The sequence below is a fragment of the Leucoraja erinacea genome, chromosome 23 (assembly GCF_028641065.1).
Source record: "Leucoraja erinacea ecotype New England chromosome 23, Leri_hhj_1, whole genome shotgun sequence".
In the NCBI taxonomy this organism is placed as follows: Eukaryota; Metazoa; Chordata; class Chondrichthyes; order Rajiformes; family Rajidae; genus Leucoraja; species Leucoraja erinaceus.
The window spans coordinates 8761857-8783211 of NC_073399.1; the positions used below are offsets into that span (position 1 = coordinate 8761857).

Sequence of the window (21355 nt, forward strand, 5' to 3'; positions counted from 1 at the left end):
CGCTGGCGCTGCAGTAGAGCTAATGCCTCACAGCGCCAGAGACTCAGGTCTGATCCTGACTATGGGTGCTGTCTGTACAGAGTTTGTACGTTCTCCCCGTGGACTTACCGCAAAATCTTCGGTTTCCTCCTACTATGCAAAGAAATACAGGTTTGTAGGTTAATCCTAGAGTAACTATGATATACATGAGAGAAAAAAGACAATTCTTTATCATTTGGGTGTATGAATCTCCAGACTTCTAACATTCCAGAGTCAAGTAAAAAAGAATTGATAAAACTAGCTGATTTATTTAGAAACACATGATCAGATGCAGATCTGTACATTGAAGGGTTCAAACAGCAGTTAAAATCTCCACCCATTATCAAAAGATGTTCATTTAAATTAGGAAAGGATGCGATTAGCTGTTTAAAAAACTCAGGATGATCAATAGTAGGTGCATAAATATTCACCATAACAACTTTTTGGTTATGAAGAACACCAGTGATCATCAAAAATCTACCATATGGATCAGAAATTGTTTCATACTGAACAAACAAAATTGAGGAGTCAATAAAAATAGAGACACCTTTCACCTTAGCCTGTGAATTTGAATGAAATTGCTGTCCTCTCCAAAACTTAAAAAATCGTTGATTGCCATCTTTCCTTACATGTGTTTCCTGAACAAAGATAATCCGAACATTTAGTCTACGAATAACTTTTTTTTTAAATTCCTTTTAATGGGATGGTTCAAACCATTCACATTCCATGAAAGGAAGTTAATAACTTTATCCATATTGTTTGTAAAAATCATGTGGAATGTAAAGGGTTAATTTCTTAAAGCATAACAGTTCATGATACTGGAAGGAGAAGAGTCTAAGGCGGAGCCAGAAGTGACGACATTTCAGACATTTTTGTAGTTCAAATTCTGCTCAGATAGAAAAAACTAAACTGAAAGCAAAAGTCCCCCCCCCCCACCCCCACCCATGTAAAGCCCCGAAACTGACCAGTAGACTGTCAGTACTCTACCTAATCCCTGCCCTACCCCCATCTCTCCTAATGACAGCGCCCAATGTAAAAAGAAGGCATATTTACCACTCAATAGCCAAAACAAATTAATGTTATGTTTAAAAAGTGCATGTTAACTGTGAAAAACAAGATCTACTTCATATTATTTATTCAAGGTCAAAATATGAAAAACAAGAACTGCTTCACTTTGTCTAAAGGCAGGGGGAAAATCCTTCAACTATAGGACATTTTAAAAATAGAAGAGCTGACAAAGAAGATCTTAAACGTTAATATATAATACCATTACATTAAATTAACAGTATCTTCGAGAAGGTAAAAGTTATGGTTTGATACCATCATACTAAAATTCTAAAAAGTAATTCAAGAATATATCATCCAATTAAATTCTTAATCATTTACAAAACGATATATTGTCAAAATAGGAGCAATAAAGCTCCAATTGTAATTTAATCAACTATCAGTAACTCTCCGTTGCTGCTTCAGCCCCTTAAGCCTCCAGAAAGCTGGAAGCGGCTTGCGGATTGTTAAAAAATCGGTTGTTACCATTAAAGAGTCGTATACGCAGTCTAGCTGGATAGAGCAAGGCGGGGCGCAACTGTTTCTTAAACAACTCAGACATTACATTATGGAAAGACTTTCTCAATCCCATAAGCTCACGGCTGTAATCAGGAACAAGCCGAAACTTGCATCCTTCATATTCAACCATGCCCAACGTTTTTGCTGCTCGGAGGATATTCTCCTTCATCTGTAAAAAGTGAAACCGAACGATCACATGTCCCGGTTTATCTTGGAGACCAGATTTCTTCCCAATCCCGTGTGCGTTATCCAAAATTGGAAGATTTTCATAGTGCTCGGTGTTGAAAGTCTCCTTTATCATTTTCGAGGCAGATTTTATAACATTATCCCCTTCTTGACCTTCAGGCAATCAAACAATTCGCAAATTCAGTTGACGGCTTCTGTTTTTTTTTTCTCTTTTTAAAAAAAATTCTTTATTTCGAACAGAATAAAAGAATAAAAAGCAAGTGTGAAACAGCATACAAAAAACAAAACAAGAATATTTATAAATTGTCATAAACAATATCTCTAAATGAAATTGTATGTGTCCGAAAAGCAGGAAGAAGCCAAAGCTTATTAATTCCAACCCCTTATTCAACTGCTTATAATTATCTTAGTAAGTAACATTTATTTATATAGCACGTTTAAATCAACTCGCGTTGAGACCAAAGTGCTTTACATAGAAAAAATATATAATTAAGCTTCCGTACATCCATAGAAAAATTAAAATTAAGACAAATGACACAACATATTGTATAATTCAACACAAACGTCCCCCCACAACAGAATAAAAAATTTCCACTGTGGGGAAAGGCATCAGAAAGTTCAGTCCTCTCCCTCTGTGATCACCCGAGGTCGGGGCCTATTTGTGGCCTCCGCAGCCAGTCCGATGTTTTCAGGCCCTCTTGCCAGAAAGCTGGAATGCCGGCATTGGGTGAACACTCCTCGGCGGCTTGGAAATGTCTGGAGCGGCCGCTTCCTCCCCGGAGACCGCGGCACCCGAAGTCTTCAGACCGCGCTGGTTGGAGCTCCGACTCTGGTCATCTCGAATCCGCGGTGTTTAAATCCAGCGCCGCCCGCGACTGGACGCTCCGCAGCCACAGCTCCTCGGATGTTGGGCGGCGGTCACAGTACTCCGGAGCTTACCGCACGGCGACCCGGTAAGGCATCACCCACTCCGTGTTGGTGTCCCAGCGCTGCACCGCCGCCAAAGCTGTAGTCCCGGCCGATCCCGACAGGAAACGCTGCAACAGTCTGATGGTAGGCCGCGAGGAAAGGGCGAAGAAGCAGCTCGGAGGGAAACCGCCTCTCCGACCAGGTAGGGACCAGGAAAAGTTTCCCCCTTCCCCTCCCCCCACCCACCACGTAAAAGACCTCCAACAAACAGGACTAAAAATAAAAATAAAAAAGGGTGAAAGGACGGACTGCAGGCGGAGCAACCATACACAACGGCGCATCACTCCTGCAGTCCGTCATCTTATACACATTTTAGCAGCTATATATACACCATATGTACACCAGCAGCTATATGCACACCAAATTAATTACATTTATACACTAATCAAATATTTACAAAGCCATACAAAAAAGTGAGAAAAAAAAAAAAGAAAAAACCCTCATATACTATACAGTATCTTAGTCATATATACAACCCATCACCGTATAATCACCCTTCCCAATACAATCAGTATAACAAATATCCCACTCACAATCACCTATCCTCATCCCAATATCCATTTTCCAGATCCATATTTTTAATCTTGTATTGTTCGAGTGCCCGAGTATTTTCATTCATTTTCCGTTCCAGTTTTTCAATCTTCAAATCTCTTTCCTGACCCAAGGTTTGCAAGTTATCAATTTGTTCCTTCTGTTCACGAGATTCATCTTGTAACATAATCGGCTTGTCTTGAACTTCCTTCAATTTGCTCGAAATTCCTTTCATCATTTCTTCCAAACTGCAGAATCTTGTTTTCCTTTCTCTGTTCATTTTTGATATTGCTTCTAAGATACCAGAATCAGAAGCTGCACCTTCCCCACACTCCTTCCTTGGAGAAGCTCTTTTTTTCCTCTTGTCTCCATCCTTTACATGATTGAAGCGTATAAAAGTGTTATCAACACTTTAAGACAGGTTAGACCGTGCCTTGAAACCAAGTCATAACGAGTAACATTGAAAGAGTGATAAGCAAGAAGTTAAAAGTTGAGGGAGCAAACAAAGTTACAACCTTTACAGCATGCTGCCACTAGGAGAGTTCCTCTCGAACTTCTACAGGTGCACAGTAGAGAGCACACTGACTGGCTGCATCGTGGCCTGGTACAGCAACTTGAACATCCAGGAGCGGTAAAGACTGCAAAAAGTTGTGACCTCTCCACCATCGAAGGGATCTGTCGCAGTCGCTGCCTCAAAATGGCTGCCAACGTCATCAAAGACCCACACCATCCTGGTCACACACTCATCTCACCGTTGCTCACCATCAGGCTATTAAACACAACATCAAATAAGCTCTGAACAAAAAACAGTATTATTATTATTGCACTATATCTGTTTATATTATTGTGTATCTATGGTCTATGAGCACACTGAACTTTTATCTTCCATTTTGTATTATGGTCACATATTTTGTTGTGCTGGAGCAAGTAAGAATATCATTGACTTATCTGGGACACATGACAATAAAACTCTCTTGACTTGACGCTGTTCCATCCCCCAAAGTTATAAAAATAGAATTACATTTGAAAAATAAATTCTCATAAAGTACCTCAAGGTCTGAGTACATTCAGGACCTATATTGTTTAATTTTTGTATAATACTTAAATGAAGGGATAAGGAAAGTAGCACTGAGGTAAACGGTTCATGGTGATGCTATTGTTAGCGAGCAGCTGGATGGGGCCTGTACCCGGGTCTAGTTCTTGCGTCCTTGTTCTTGCGTCCTTGTTCTTGCTTGGTTAGTCGGGGTGAATGGTGCAGGCACCGAGGAGCAGTGCGGTGACCAAAGTCTTGATCGATGCCACTGTACCTTGAGTTGAGTCTGTGTAAATAGAGCAGAGTAGACGGCAACTTACATTTAATATTAGGTTAACAAAAGGCATGCAGCATCGTCAGAGACCCACACCACCCTGGCCACACACTCATCTCACCTCTGCCATCGGGAAGAAGGTACAGGAGCCTGAAAACTGTAACGACCAGGTTCAGGAACAGCTCATTTAGCTCCTACAGCCATCAGGCTATTAAACACTACAACCTCCAATAAGCTCTGAACTACAATAGACTATTATTGTTATTATTGCACTATTAAGGGCCTGTCCCACTTGGCCATTTATTCGGCGACTGCCGGCATCATTGACTGACGTGTCCGGTCACCTTCGAGCAAGATCCAGTAGAACAAAAGAATGGCTCAGTGCCAAGTCTGAATGACTTTGTAAATTATATGGAACACAATATGAAGGACAGATTGTCTTTTCAATAAAGACATTAAGATGGAATCCTGCAGTAATAACATGTGCTTCTTTCAAGGCCATAAAGAAGCCAAGATTGAAAAAAGTAGCTGACGCTCCAGAGATAAGTAATAACTTGTTATTGGATGAGCTTGATTTGGACCCAACTTTTCCTATATTCTGAAAGGCTGCAGAATCTTTCAGTCATGCCATGTTCAGACTTGGTAGGAGTGTTTTACTGATAAGAAAAATGTATAATTGTGCTAACTTTCCTCTGTTCTGTGAGTGGAGCCCGAGAAGCACCGAGGAACGTTTGTGCTCATTATAATCTTGCCATTACCATCTGACGAATCAATTAAAGATTGCCATGTTTTACCTTTAACAGATTTTGTTGCTATCTGCTTTTTTAAGAAACAAACTTTGACACTTGCCTGATGAGAGAGGGGAGAAGGGGGAGTGTCTAGGGCTGAGACTCATCCTTGATAATGCTAGTGGTCTTTCCAAGGCAGCACGAGGTGTAGATGGAGTCAATGGAAGGGAGAAGTTTCCATGATGGCCTGGGCTACATGCACAATTCCCTGCATGGGTTGCTAATCCCCACAAAAGATCGCATTACTGAAGGCACTTCAGATGTAAATGTATATGAATAATGCGGAATATATGACGCGATAAACTGACTGGACTCTGCAATGGTTAGTTTAACGCCTCCTGATATTCCATAATGTGGTTCAATTGTGAATACACAATGTGAAAAAGTTATAGCAGTATTCTATCAGAATATTGCCCAGTTCTGTTCAACATTTCTGTTGGACTACCAGGTTAACATTGATAATAGAAGCATAGCTTGGTATGAACCTTGCATTAAATGACTCCAGCACACAGCGTTGTGCAGATAGACATCTCTATGATCAGTCACAACAGAGGTGAATCTCATGCATTTATAAATTATAATAAACATGGGCCTTACCAATCCCAGCTGTGGAGACATTAGTGTAGTTGTCTCGTTGTAGGACACTGATCTTTCCTTTTATTCTGGATTTTATACCATGTGTTGTGTTTTTTGTATATAATTTATGATGCTCTTATAAGTAATTTTCTAAGCTTTTATGTGTATTTTATGGTGTTTTATGTAATGTATTCAATGTAATGTCGTCTTTTATCTGGATCTTGAAAGCTTAATAAAAATAATAATAATAAATAATAATAATAAATAATAAATAATAAGAATTAATAATTACCTGCCACAATCACCTGCTTTTGAATAGATTTCGATGTCTGATTCCACATCGCGATACAGGAGTAATTGCCTGTATCCTTTGAGCTTGCCACTTTAGAATATTTTATTTCAAGACTATAATTTCTCTTCATTAGAGTTACACCCTTCAAGATCATTAGTTGAGGTTTCATCTGCGATGTAATTAATGATGACATCCTGACTGTGCACGTGATGGTCAGTTTATCCCCTTCGTGAATCCCATTTTTCGGTTCAATTGTGAATGCATGACGTGAAAATGGATCTGAAATGATAAGTCCGACAAAATGCATGAATGGTTCAATATTTTCGATTAACACCTGGTCTTAAGATAGACACAGAATGGTGGAGTAACTCAGCGGGACAAGCAGCGTCTCTGGAGAGAGGGAATGGGCGACTCTTACTCTTCCTGTGTTTGTAATTGTCTTGTTTGATCATTCTAAACCTTGTTCTGTCCAAGGGCCCACGAGCTAGGCTGGCCCAGAAGGTTAAGGCACCAGAACCGATGTGAGATTCAATGTGAGGCCGAGGCTGGAGGCGGAAGGATGCTTTTCTCACAAGTTCGCAAGTTATAGAAATAGAATTAGGCCACTCGGCCCATCGAGTCTACTCCACCATTCAATCATGGCTGATCTCTGCCTCCTAATCCCATTTTCCTGCCTTCTCCCCAAAACCCTTGACACCCGTTCTAATCAATAATTTGTCTATCTCTGCCTTAAAAATATCCACTGACTTGGCCTCCACGGCCCTCTGTGGCAATGAGTTCCACAGATGAACTCCCCTCTGACTAAAGAAGTTCCTCCTCACCTTTTTTCTAAACGAGTGCCATTTAATTATGAGGCTCTGACCTCTGGTCCTAGACTCTCCCACCAGTGGAAACATCCTCTCCACATCCACTCTGACTGTGACCAGTGGTGTACCACAAGGTTCAATGCCAGAACCCTTGTCGTTTGTGATATATTAAACAACTTGGATGGGAATGGAGGAGCAATGTTTGCCAATGACACGGACATTGGTGATGTGTGGATAGCAAGGAAGATCGTCAAAGTCCGCAGCAAGCTAGAAAAGATACAGATGGAAAGATGCGAAGAGCTTTTTCAGATGGAGTTTATTCCCGATAAGGATTCTGTCTGAAGAAAGGTCTTAACCCGAAACATCATCCATTCCTTCTCCAGAGATGGTGCCTGACCCACTGAGTTACTCCAGCATTTTGTGTCCATCTTCAGTTTAAACCAGCATCTGCAGTTCCTTCCTACACATTCAGTGTATTGAACCTGTCTTGGCCTTCAACTGATTAGTAAGAGTGTCAAAGGTTATGGGGAGAAGACAAGAGAATGGGATTGAGTGGGAAAAATAGGTCAACCATGATTGAATGATGGAGTAGACTCGATGGGCTGAATGGCCTAAATTCTGCAATTATGTCTTCTGGTCTCGCTCAACCATTTAAGAATCAACCACAAGGTGGCGCATGTAGGCCTGGTTTACTTCCTTGAAGAGAGTTAAGTGAACGAGATCGGCTTTCATGTCAATCCTGTAGTGTTGGAGTCATTCTTACTCATGATGAGTGTTTCTCTTTAAAGATTAATCATTGAGTTTAATTTTCATGGCAGCTATGGGAAGACCTGAACTCAAATCACTGGATTGTTAATCCAGGTTTTGGGATTATTAATGTGGCAAATGTAACAACTGCACCACCAAGATGCAGCACAGAACACCGCAGGAAATCCTTCTTCCCTGTGACCATCAAACCGTACAACTCCATCCCCTTCTGTCGTGGGGTAGACTGACACCCCCCCCCCCCCCCCCCCCCCCCCAATCTTTGCACATCCCCAATCCTTACCACTTGTCATTTTAATTTCATGTTTCATGAATAACCATATAACAATTACAGCAGGGAAACAGGCCATCTCGGCCCTTCTAGTCCGTGCCGAACACTTATTCTCCCCTAGTCCTATCTACCTGCACTCAGTCCATAACCCTCCATTCCTTTCCCGTCCATATAACTATCCATCTTGTGCTTTGATTTTTTTTAAAATATTTAATTTATTAGAAGTAATGTACATTACATTGATATATGCCAAAAATACCATAATACATTTCCTGTACCACTTCTTGTTTTAAACTTTAAAAAGAAGGAAAGTAGAAAGAGTTATATGGGATAGTAAGTGCGTGAGAGAGTGACCACGAGTGAAGAGAGACCCGTAGAAACGTAAAACACGAAAAAGAGTTAAAAAGAAAACCAAAGAAAAAGAAAGAGAAAAATAGAGAACAGAAGATATCAGAAAGTAAAATAAGATAAACGGGATATACCTACTTTGTATCTTTACACACCCCTCACCAGGTCCTGAAACCATTTATTTTCCAAGTTATGTTGCACCTTATACTTGTAATGTCGATAAATGGAGACCAAAATCTTGTGTTTTTATGACTGTTGACAGATCAATTTCCCTCCTGGGGTCAATAAAGTCCTATTGCACTGTACCGCCCTGTAATGTAAATGTAGTGTCAATGCTAGTGCCCCTTGAGGCCAAGAGTAGAAGTGGCGAGTGTGCCTGTGCTTCGTTACTGATAACACGTGGCCTTCTAGAAGTTTCTGTTAGTTGTTGGAAATAAACTCTTCTTACAAGAGAGTGGTGAATCTGTCACAGAGAGTGGTGAATCTGTGGAATTCCCTGCCACAGAAGGTAGTTGAGGCCAGCTCATTGGCAATATTTAAGAGGGAGTTAGATGTGGCCCTTGTGGCTAAAGGGATCAGGGGGTATGGAGAGAAGGCAGGTACAGGATACCGAGTTGGATGATCAGCCATGATCATATTGAATGGCGGTGCAGGCTCGAAGGGCCGAATGGCCTACTCCTGCACCTATTTTCTATGTTTTCTATGTTTCTAAGATGTCGGACATGTACTCATTGTGCTAGTCACAACAGGGTCTTACAGACTTGTTTAAGAAGGAACTGCAGATGCTGGAAAATCGAAGGGACACAAAAATGCTGGAGAAGCTCAGTGGGTGCAGCAGCATCTATGGAGCGAAGGAAATAGGCAACATATCGTGCCGAAACGTTGCCTATTTCCTTCGCTCCATAGATGCTGCTGCACCCGCTGAGTTCCTCCGGCATTTTTGTGTGCCTAGGGTCCTACAGACGCAAGAAGAAGAAGAAGGTCATTTCATTGTCGATTAACTTACCTTGCACAGTTATGCCGACTATTTCACTGCAGTTTGAGGAAGTCTCCAAGCTTCTCCCTTTGATTTTACAGCTGTAGGCTTGATCTGTTGCTTCTGTTACTTTAAGTGTGTGGGTTACAGAATTTCTACTGGTTACAGTTTTATCGCCCACGGGGGAAGGTTGTCCTTTTTTATATTTGTAGAATATAAATTCAAGAGGAGGAACTTCTTCAACAGCTTCACAGCGCAGCTCAATTTGACTTCCCATTATCACCTTCAATGGATGTATGGTAATTCGAGGCGTTTGTAATTTTCCTAAAGTAAAAATCACAAAAAATAAACAATTTTTATGGCTTTTGAAACTTGTTCAATATTTAGTTTACCGTTTCTTCTCGCTCAAAGCACATCCGATTGGGTGCCAATTGTTAGGTGGCCCGGTGGCGCAGCGGTAGAGTTGCTGCCTCACAGCGCTTACGGCCCCGGAGACCCGGGTTCGATCCCGACCACGGGTGCTGTCTGTACGGAGTTTGTATCTGTATCTGAACCTTGACGCACAATCACCATCACTGGTTGTGGCATAGGTTAGGAGGGTCATGTGCAAAGTTGCAATTAAATATTAAAGTGGGCCTGAGAAGTCAGCGTCTTAATATCGGTTGTTTCCAGCGTGGTCTTGAAGGTCTTGACGTCGGGTGCAGAGTGAATGTCATGGTGGAGACGATTCCATTCGTGGATTTTCTTTAGGTACAATGAATACCCATAACAGTCTTTATCTGTTGGGATGATGTTGTATTTGAAAACTCTCCGATTGCCTGGTCGTTGGTTGACTGGATGAATTTGACATCTGTCAATCTCCTTCCCATTTAACTAAAGCATCAAGGTCTTGTTGGAGTCTCTCCGAATCCTCCATGGATTGTATTCTATTGTAGCGAACACAATCACCTGCAAAGAGTCTAACTGTTGAGTGGATCTTCTAAGGCAGATCATTGACATATGCCAAAAAATAGTAGGGGTCCCAGGACGGTACCCTGGGGAAACCCAGATTAAACTTTAGCTCTGTTGGAAGTAACACCCTCCAGCATAACTTGTTGGTGGCGGTTTGTAAGGAAATCCACTTCAATTTGCTGTTTCTATTTCCCATGTAGCGAACTTTCATCAAAAGACGTCAGCGGGGCAAGGAATCGAACGCCTTACTGAAGTCCATGATAATCAGATCCGCCAGGCCTTTATCATCCAAAATCTTTGCAAGGGCGTCAACAAGAGCAGATCATTGAGTGTCACAGGAACGTCCCTTGTGGAAACAGTGTCGCATGGCGACCACAATATGGTATTGATCAAAATGATTCATGATATGATGATGCAGGATATGCATGGAATTGATGTCAATGAAACTGGTCTATAGTTTCCAGTGTTACTTCTATTGCCTTTCTTGTAAAGCAGAATTACGTTAGCCTCACGCCAAGCATCCGGTAAACAGCCAGAATTAAATGTTTAAGAACGAACTGCAGATGCTGGAAAAATCGAAGGCAGACAAAAATGTTGGAGAAACTCAGCGGGTGAGGCAGCATCTATGGAGCGAAGGAAATAGGCAACGTTTCGGGTCGAGACCCTTCTTCAGACTTCCTTCTGACTTCAGACTTCCTTCGCTCCATAGATGCTGCCTCACCCGCTGAATTTCTCCAGTATTTTTGTCTACCTAGCCAGATCCAAATGATTTCTGAAAAATCTTAGTTACCACTGGAGCAATCGAAGAGGAACATTCTTTCAGGATCTTCGCAGGAATGGTGTCAGGGCCCGAAGCTTTGTTTGGATTCACATCTTGCAGTAGCTTCTCAACACCCTGCTTGCTGATAACAATGTTTGGCATGTCAGGAATTTCAGAGTCTGGCATATCAGGAAAATTATTTGTGCCTTCGTTGGTAAAAACTGACCAAAATTGGCTGTTGAACACATTGAATTGGCCTGGTCTGTAGCAGAGCAAACTTTGGTTCCATCAAATGAAGACAATGTTGAGACACCAAACACCTCTTGCTGTTTCGACTATTGTTGTTGGTGTTGCTTCTCTCCAAACGCCCACCAATGATATGATGGATAGACTCCTTCTTGGCTTTCCTAATTTTGCTGTCTGTGTGTCTGGGATGCTGTTTGCAAATGTCCCAGGCTGCTGAACAGCCGTTTTGTGGCTTTTCTGCACAGGTACTTCTTTTTTTATAAATGTTTCTCTTGATGGAAATATTTATCTGGGGTAATTTCCATCAGGAAGAAGTCATTTTGGAGGGTATAAATTTGTCCATAGCTTTCTGTACCACTTGCTCATTGACAGTCTTTGATTCAACGTAGTCAGAAGTCACATCTCTGTGGATTGTCACCCGTGTCCGTGGATTGTTATCTTGTCGTGGTGGAGAAGCTTGTGTGGTCCTGAGATCCTGAGAACGATGTCGTCTGGAGCGATGCGCCTGGTCGGGCCGTCTTGGACTCCATGCCACTGGATTCTGACTCAGATCTGTCAAGGACCGAGGGGTGGCTGTCTGTGCACCAGTCTCCCCACGTTAAACAAAGTCACGCACAGGTGTCCTCCATGAGAGGACAGTCATACTCGTGACCACGAATGATGATGATGAGTCAGAAGTCAACTTCGCGTCGGAGTTTCTGAGCCGAGAGTCCCCGATGTCATCACACTTGACTTTCTTGTAGAGAAAAATCTTACGCTTGGCTGGCCGGACTAACTTAGATTTCACCGATGCGTTCATAATCACCGCCTCGTGGTCGCTGATACCAGGAATTACCTCCGTGCTTCCCACAAAAGATGGTGAATTTGTGAAACACAAATCAAGGATGCTGTTAAGTCTAGTCGGCTCTTTTACTTGTTGATATAAGTTGTGATCGAGGGCAACTTCCAACATTGTTTACTAGGTCCAGAACTTGAAATTTTCCCAGTCCATGTCAGGAAGATTGAAACCTCCCAAGAGCCACACTGAAGCTTGACGTGGGATTTTGCTCAGGGCACAATCAAGCTGCTTCAACATAGTCAACATTGGTAGATTGTGAGCGGAAGCGAACTCCCATGTACATAGGTGTCATCCCTTGCTTACAAATGTCGACCACATGCTTAAACAATCTGTCATAAGGTCTGTTTCTTAATTTGCAATGAGATTGTCTTTGACTGCGATGAAAACTCCCCGATGTGTATCACCACCACCTCTGTCCTCCCTGAATGTTTGGTAATTTGGTGGGAAAATTTCCACCAGGGGCAATGTTGCTGCTCAGCAATGATTCTGGCCCTGTTATTACATCAGGACTTTCCGTGTCAAGCAACACATGGAACTGATCACGCTTCGCTTTAACACTCTGGCAGTTTATATTCACAATATTGATGGGCTTGCATTTAGATTTCTGTTTGGTTTTTCTTCCTTGACTAACACTGCTACATTTGGGGCTAGAAGTGGGATGGCGAATGCTTCTTGGCTCCAAGTTGTTAAGGTCTAAAGACCCAACACTAGAGTCAGGTAATGCAGCTAACGGATCAAATGGATTTGACAATTCAAAACTATCCATGTCAAAAATAGATGAGGTGAAATTTGTGAGGCCACATGTAGTACATATCCAACAGTAGGAGACATGAATTTGCAAAAATACAAACACTTGGTCCACCCACTCAATGGCTTGGTGCCTCCACTTCACCACCTTACGACATACACCACATGGGTACTTGGGGGAGTGTATGGACCTGGAATGGTGTTGATATTTCCAGATAACAGTATGTACATTCTCCCCGTGACTGTGTGGGTTTTCCCACACTCCAAAGACGTGCAGGTGTGTAGGTTAATTGGCTTGGTGTATGTGTAAATTGTGTAGTGTGTGTCGGACAGTGTTAATATGCGGGGGTCACTGGTCTGTGCGGACTCAATGGGCCGAAGGGCCTGTTTCCGTGCTGTATCTCTAAACTAAGCTAAAACTCCTCAGCATCCATTTTACACCACATTATATTCAATGCTAGTACTTGTTCACATTTGGATCACTCTCGGCAATACGTAGGTTTCTTGCCAGTATGGTGATCGATTCAGTGACTCTCTGTCTAGATTAGTGATGCTGTTAATATTAATTGAACTGGAACCAGGCATAACAGATACCAGTGTAGGAAGGAACTGCAGGTGCTGGTTTAAACCAAAGATAGCCACAAAGTGCTGGATTAACTCAGCGGGTCTGGCAGCATCTCTGGAGAAAAGGAATTGGTGACGTTTCGGGTCGAGACCCTTCTTCAGACTGAGTCGGGGGAAAGGGAAACGAGAGATATAGACGATGCAGAGAGATAGAGAACAAATGAATGAAAGATATGCAAAAAAGTAATGATGATAAAGGGAACAGGCTTTTGTTGGCTGTGTGTCAGGTGAAAATGAGTACAGGCAAATTCCTTGCATACTTGGCTACTAACATTTATTTATTCAATTCAATTCAATGATACTCAGCAAGACAATTTTGAAGCTGGGGGGGAGGGATGGAGAGAGAGGGAGTGCCGGGGTTACTTGAAGTTAGAGAAATCAACAGTCATACCACTGGGGTGTAAGCTGACCAAGCGAAATATGAGACGCTGTTCCGCCAATTTGCGTTTGGCCTCACTCTGACAATGGAGGAGGCCCTGGACAGAAAGGTCAGTGTGGGAATGGGAGGGGGAAAGTGTTCGGCAACTGGGAGAGCAGGTAGGTCCACGTGGACTGAGCAAAGGCGTTCAGCGAAACGATCGGCCAGTCTACGTTTGGTCTCGCCGATGTATAAGAGCTTAAAAGTTTGGATCAAGAGGTAGATGTTAAAGAGCATAATAAAGTGGTGATGGAGAGCGAGGGATTCCTGACTGTCAGATGGAGACAACTAATAACCTACCATCAATAGTGGTGTAATAATATTGGAGATATATGAGAGGTTAGAAAGGTGACAGTTGTAACTTAGGATATAAGTTACAGAATAAGTAATATTTAGAGTTAAGGGATAGTTTGCGATAAATTTGAGGAAAGACATTCTTGCTATTGAGGGAGTGCAGCGTAGGCTTACAAGGTTAATTCCCGGGATGGTGGGACTGTCATATGCTGAGAGAATGGAGCGGCTGGGCATGTACTCTCTGGAGTTTAGAAGGATGAGAGGGCATCTTATTGAAACATATAAGATTATTAGGGTTTGGACACGCTAGAGGCAGGAAACGTGTTCCCGATGTTGGGGGAGTCCAGAACCAGGGGCCACAGTTTAAGAATAAAGGGTAAGCCATTTCGAACGGAGATGAAGAAACACTTTTTCTCACAGATAGTTGTGAGTCTGTGGAATTCTCTGCCTCAGAGGGTGGTGGAGGCCGTTTCCCTGGATACTAGATAGGGCTCTTAAAGATAGCGGAGTCAGGGGATATGAGGAGAAGGCAGGAACGAGGTGCTCAGCCATGATCAAATTGAATGGCGGTGCTGACTCGAAGGGCCGAATGGCCTACTCCTGCACCTAATTTCTACGTTTCTTTAGACCTTTTTCTCTCTTGTTTATTATATTGTTTACAGTGTTCTATCTGGAACATATGACAATAAAACACTCTTGACTAAAGCCTGTTCTTTTCTTCATGCTTCATGTTGAGTGCACAATATGTTTTGTGCTTCACATTACCTGCAACGTCTAGGTGTGAGACTTCACTCTTGGCTGCTTTATTTCCCACTTTCACGACACAAGAGTAGTATCCAGTGTGTGATGCTCGAGCAGACTCGATGGTCACCTGGGATCTTTGCTCTGAAGACACGGTGCTATTCAGCAGGACGTCACTCCCTGGCCCTTTGTAAAAGAGGTATGAAATCTGACTCGTCAGGGAAGAGGCAGCCACGATATTCACGGAACAAGTCAGGGTGATACGGCTTCCCACTTCAGCTGAAGTCTCGGGGGCGAATTTCATTTGTACATTGTTTAAAGTCACACCTGCAAGGTCGGAAAAGGAACAGAAATTAGATTTTGTTCTTAATAAAAGAAAAACATCCCGTATATACGCAGCCACAAGAAAATGAGAATGTAAGAGCGAGAGGCAGCAGGTGGTTTCTAGTGCCACCTGCGCTTGCTTAGTTAGATAAAGTAGGTATGTTGCAAAGCCTACCTGAAGCGTCGCTGAAAATCTGTCGCTGCGGGTGTGCGCAATATTGGCGCCGTTTAGAGGGGGGCGGGTTTAAAACGCGATTTTCACTAGGCTGTTCAAATCGTGGATGTTCAGCCTAGTTAATTATTAACGGAAAATCGCTGGAATATTCCGTCGCTTTAGCTATTATTAGTTTTAAAGGCTTTATATAATTGTTGTAGTAGTTTAAAAATTAACCTCTAAACCCGCGACCACCGGCAACCGGCCGGATCTCATACAGCAGACAACAGAAGGTAGGCTGTTTATTTTTACATTGAAAAGGGCTTCTTAAGATCCTTTTATACAAAGTTTAATGTTGCAAGTAGCTCATTTTGGGCCCATTATATCCCGCAGTATTTTTCTGGTCATTTGAGGGCACAAATCTAGCGCAATGCGAATGTTCTAAACCAGCGCGTTCACAGGAACCCACTAGAAAGCTGATTTTAATTTACAGCAATTGAACACTAAATTACTTCCATTTGGCCTATAAATTAGTGTAAATGAGATTTAAAAATCATGTTTTTATTGTGAATTATTTGTGAATATTATTTGGACACTTAGGCTATTTAAAAATGTTAATCATTTATTAAGAAATGGATAGATGTTTAGATCTAGTAATTGAAGTTTGAAATTAGCTCCAATTGGGTAACTAACTAATTATATGCTTTAATTTCAGGTCATCCAAGTAAGATTGATTTATATTTGTTTCAGAATGCTTCAATCTATGATAACTGAAAATTTCATTCAGTTCTCTTAATTTTTATGAAAGTTATGGGCTTTTGACTGTCCACGATCACAGCTTTTTTGTTATGTCCATAGAAAATCAATAGGGAACAAGATGCTATTTTCCGAGTATGAAAATGGCCATAACGTTTTAAATACTTGAGATATGAAAGCGAATTTAGGTGTCAAATTAAACTTCTTTTTATGCTTTATCTGATGGGATAAATTGCAGACTTGATTTTTAAAATCTCAAAATTTTGTAACATTGCTAGATAAAGTGGCCGGCTTTGCAGATAGTGAGAAATGGTTGTGAAAAATTGCAGCAGGATCTTGATCGATCGGCCAGGTGGGCTGAGGAATGGTTGATGGAATTTAATGAGACAAATGTGAGGTGTTGCATTTTGGTAAGTCTAACATGGGCAGGACCTACACAGTGAATGGCAGGGCTCCGGGGAGTGTTGTAGTGCAGAGGGATCTAGGAGTGCAGGCGCATGGTTCATTGCAAGTCGAGTCGCAGGTAGATAGGGTGGTCAAAAAGGCCTTTGGCGCATCGGCCTTCATCAGCTAGAGTATTGAGTGGTCGGGAGGTGATGTTGCAGTTGTATAAGACGTTGGTGAGGCCCGCATTTAGAGTATTGGGCACCATGTTATAGGAAAGGTGTCGTCAAGCTGGAAAGGGTACAGAGAAGATTTAGGGGGATGTTGCCAGGACTAGAAAATGTTGAGACCTATAGGGAGAGATTGAGTAGGCTGGGTCTCTATTCCTTGGAGCCCAGGAGGATGAGGAGTGACCTTATGGTGTATAAGATAATGAGAGGAATAGATCAGGTAGAATGCCTCATGCTGACTGGAATACATGGGAGACAAAGTTCCTCATGTCCACAACTTGAATCAGATAAGACTACTGAGTCAATGTAGTCAGTGCCACATTCGACTAATGTTTGGACCTTTTGAAAATAAAAGTGATAATTAGTCCTAAAATCAGTTTATTTGCCAACATTAATATAGTTATGCCAAAAAACTACAAACGCTGAAAATATGACTAACAACATTAAACACTGAACTCAAAGATAGCCATAAAAAGCTGGAGTAACTCAGCGGGCCAGGCAGCATCTTTGGAGAGAAGGAATGGGTGGCGTTTCGGGTCGAGACCCTTCTTCAGATTAGTCAGAGGAAAAGGAAACAAAAGATATATCATTTTATATTCTACAATGGTCGGCAAGGACATCACAGTCTGTTCCTGTGATGTATAACTCTACCACTATTTCTGGCTGTGGAATAATTTTAGATAATTACATTTGATATTTTTCTTACCTTGCTGGAGGTCTGCTTTAAGGCTGTCTAATTTACAGACTTTAGCTGAAAAATGAAAAGACAATGTAGTTTAGGTAATGGGGTAGAAGATTGCAACCTTCACGTGGTCCGCCCTGTTTCGACTAATGCAATCAACTCGACGTGCACAAACGGTAGATCAAATAGAACAAGTTGTCCAACAACTTTAGGCTGTGCACGCCACACGAAAGAAGAAGTTCAGGTAATTATCTTCTGTATTTACCTCTGTTGAATGATGCGTACAACAATACGATGATAACTACAATGATTAATCAAGCAATTAAATCCAGCTATTGAGGTGAAAAGAATAAGGAGCTAATATTAACCATATAACCATATAACAATTACAGCACGGAAACAGGCCATCTCGGCCCTACAAGTCCGTGCCGAACAACTTTTTTTCCCCTTAGTCCCACCTGCCTGCACTCATACCATAACCCTCCATTCCCTTCTCATCCATATGCCTATCCAATTTATTTTTAAATGATACCAACGAACCTGCCTCCACCACTTCCACTGCAAGTTCATTCCACACCGCTACCACTCTCTGAGTAAAGAAGTTCCCCCTCATGTTACCCCTAAACTTCTGTCCCTTAATATTGTGTGGGAAAGAACTGCAGGTGCTGAAGATAGACACAAAATGCTGGAGTAACTCAGCGGGACAGGCAGCATGGCTATAACCTATAACTTATATATAACTTATTTTCCATTCTTATCTATCAGATCAAATTAAGTTGGTTTGTGGGGCTAAAGAAACTACAGAAAGACACAAAAAGCTGGGATAACTCCGTGGGACAGGCAGCATCCCCGGAGAGAAGGAATGAGTGACGGTTCGGGTCGAGACCCTTCTTCAGACCACATGGTAAAGAAACCACGGTCACTTGAAAGAAAGAGTTCAAACACATAAGGCGATCGGCAAGAGAAAGAGCAAACCAGAACAGGAGATGAGAGCACCAGCATAAACACAAAAACAGTAACGCACACAACTCGAGTTCTGTTTAATTATTTACGCATTTTAGTTTCAAAATATTAACGAAAATTTGATTCTTTCATGGCTAACCCCATAAATAATCGCATGTTCATTAATATTTGTAAACATTTTTACTGTCTTTTGAAACACTTATTTTAAAATGACAGAAACACATTTCCTAAGATAAAGAATGTTTAACAGTTTCCAGGTATTTTTTTATTAAAACATACTTTTGTGTTCAAAAGAACACATGCGAGTTAGGCAAAGATATGGAGCCCAGTGATTGAACTTGGGCAGGTGAGCTTTGATTTTTACCCTAGAGCTTTTCGCCCTTCTGATTTTTACCCGTTTAATACACTTAAACCCTCCCCAACACTACCAGTAAAACCTTGCAGTTCACTTAATGTTAGGGGCCAATATACTGCTCGGATCAATCATCCTTACTATCACATCTCCACCCAAACTAAATCAATAAGATGAGCTTCTGAGCCAAAATCACTCTCCATCCACTGATCTTGTTCGCTACACGTGACAATAAACTCGACTAAACTAAATTATCTTACATCCTTTTCCCTTTAAATTATCCTTCCAAGATGAGAAACATCCTGAGGATTCAATTCCCAGCATTTTTCACATGCAACCATGTCTCTATCAAAGGTAGACACAAAATGCTGGAGACGTCTCGATCAGATCATATCCATTATATCGATTTATTGCTTATCATCTACCTTTCAAATTAAGGTTTATAATTTATAAGTTATAACAGAAAATAAGTTATATGTTAGATAAAAATGCTGGAGAAACTCAGCGGGTGAGGCAGCATCTATGGAGCGAAGGAATAGGTGACGTTTCGGGTCGAGACCCTTCTTCAGACTGACGTCTCGACCCGAAACGTCACCTATTCCTTCGCTCCATACATGCTGCCTCACCCGCTGAGTTTCTCCAGCATTTTTATCTTCCTTTGATTTTTCCAGCATCTACAGTTCGTTCTTAAACATATGTTAATCAGCATCGGTCTCCAGGAACTTTTGTTGTTTTCTCTGGTTTTCTCAACTTCACCCCTTTTTGTTCTTTGAGCAGTTTATTGTCTGTTTTTATGACAGTATTTTCAGAATTAGCCAGTCTGCATTTATCCCATTTTAATTGTATTAATTTTTCTTACTCTGACTCGATTTGCCAACGCAATCTCATGCTCCTTCCTAATACAGTCCAGTGCTCCACTGAAGTGCCGTCCAAAATACCCACTTCTCTGAAGCCCCATTTCCAGCTTAGCCTTACGCCCTTCTGATTTTTACCCGTTTAACAAGTTCAAACCCTGTCCAACAGTACCAATACATTTCACCATGAGGTTAAGGGACTGTGTCCCATTGTGGCACAACTCATGTCATTTGCAGAGGTACAGAGCTGGTCTCAAATTAATCTCAGTCTAATGCTTTTATTCCTCCACTGTCCCTCCAGCCACACATTCATCTCCTGCATCTTCTTAGTCTCAAGCATACGATACTGATAGCCCTCCACCAACTAATAACTTCAATGTCGACACAGGAAACTGCAGATGCTGGATTCTTGAGCAAAACACAAAGTGCTGGATGAACTCAGCGGGTCAGCAGCATCCAGGGAGGAAATGGACTCATCAGCATCTTCTATATGGTCCTGACGGCAAACATTTCCCTCCCTCACATGCTGCCTGACCCGCTGAGTTCCTCCAGCACTTTGTCTTTTGCAGTTTGTTCAATTAACTGCTTTTTGACTCTTTTCTAGTTCCCGAAATGCCTGTAAGACTTCTGCATATGTAGATGCATCTGCAGATATATTCTGTGCAGTACTTCCCACATTTACATTGTCAAAATACTAAAAAGGACTTTTGCAATAAACTTACATAGCAGCAGCATTAAAACCATGGTGATAGCTCTCAACATTTTGACACGAACGTTGATATGTAGCCTAGGAAGAGTGTTTTCCTGTTGTGCTGAAAAAGAGACTTCGCAGTACGTATATAGGCAAGGAACAAAAGTGAAAGAAGAAAACTAGATTTATCATATTTCAAAGATGAAAAACCTGACACAGGTGTGAACATAGTTTGTTTCCAACCGCCGACACTCCCTCCCCCGCTCCAAAGACGTACATGTTTGTACGTTAATGTAAAATTTGTTTCCGAAACCTAGATCTAGATGTAATACGCTGATAGATCATCACTCATCACTGGACAATTTTATACTGGACAATGTTTACATTTATCAAGCCAATTAACCTACAAACCTGCACGTCTTTGGAGTGTGGGAGGAAACCGATCTCGGATAATATCCCACAGGTCACGGGGAGAACGTACAAACTCCATACAGACAGCCCCCGTGGTCGGGATCGAACCCGGGTCTCTGGCGCTGCATTTTGCGGTAAGGCAGCTGCGCTACTGTGACCTACACGATGTTGGGGTAGTCTGTTAGTATTAAAATACTTTGTAGGAAGGAACTGCAGATGCTGGTTTCAACCAAATATAGACACAAATTGCTGGAGTAACTCAGCAGGATAGGCAGTATCTCTGGAGAGAAGGAATGGGTGACATTTCGGGTCGGGACCCTTGTTGCCTGAGGGGAGGGAGGGGAGGGGGGGAGGTCAAACCAGAAATAGCTGTGAAGGAAATAAATATTACCATTGCCCCTTTTAAAAACTGTGAGTGCCCTTTACAGGGCGGCATGGTGGCGCAGCGGTAGAGTTGCTGCCCTACAGCGCTTGCTGTAAAATTGTCTAGTAAAATAATACAGCGCCGGAGTCCCGAGTTCAATCCCCGCTACGGGGGC

The 21355-nt window shown here is 41.9% G+C and overlaps 1 protein-coding gene across 1 annotated transcript; it reads right to left on the reverse strand.

Moving 5' to 3' along the window:
* Nucleotides 1-2948: 2948 nt before the first annotated feature.
* Nucleotides 2949-21049, reverse strand: LOC129708180 (platelet endothelial cell adhesion molecule-like). The gene is made up of 6 exons (XM_055653794.1): nucleotides 20437-21049; nucleotides 17570-17614; nucleotides 15040-15342; nucleotides 9427-9720; nucleotides 6231-6509; nucleotides 2949-4586 (listed from the first exon to the last, which is right to left on the reverse strand). The coding sequence occupies exons 1-6, from the start codon at nucleotides 20474-20476 to the stop codon at nucleotides 4504-4506; spliced, it is 1044 nt and encodes a 347-aa protein (XP_055509769.1). The 5' UTR covers nucleotides 20477-21049; the 3' UTR covers nucleotides 2949-4503.
* Between the last annotated feature and the right edge of the window lie 306 nt (nucleotides 21050-21355).

What these genes read in the sequence shown, in the direction of transcription:
- LOC129708180 (XM_055653794.1), bottom strand. Translation starts at nt 20,476, where the DNA reads ATGTTGAGAGCTATCACCATGGTTTTAATGCTGCTGCTAT. An exon ending in CTCACACCTAGACGTTGCAG is followed by an intron (nt 9,721 to 15,039) that starts GTAATGTGAAGC and finishes TTTTTACTTTAG; the next exon opens with GAAAATTACAAACGCCTCGA. An exon ending in AAAGCAGGTGATTGTGGCAG is followed by an intron (nt 4,587 to 6,230) that starts GTAATTATTAAT and finishes CTATTTACACAG; the next exon opens with ACTCAACTCAAGGTACAGTG.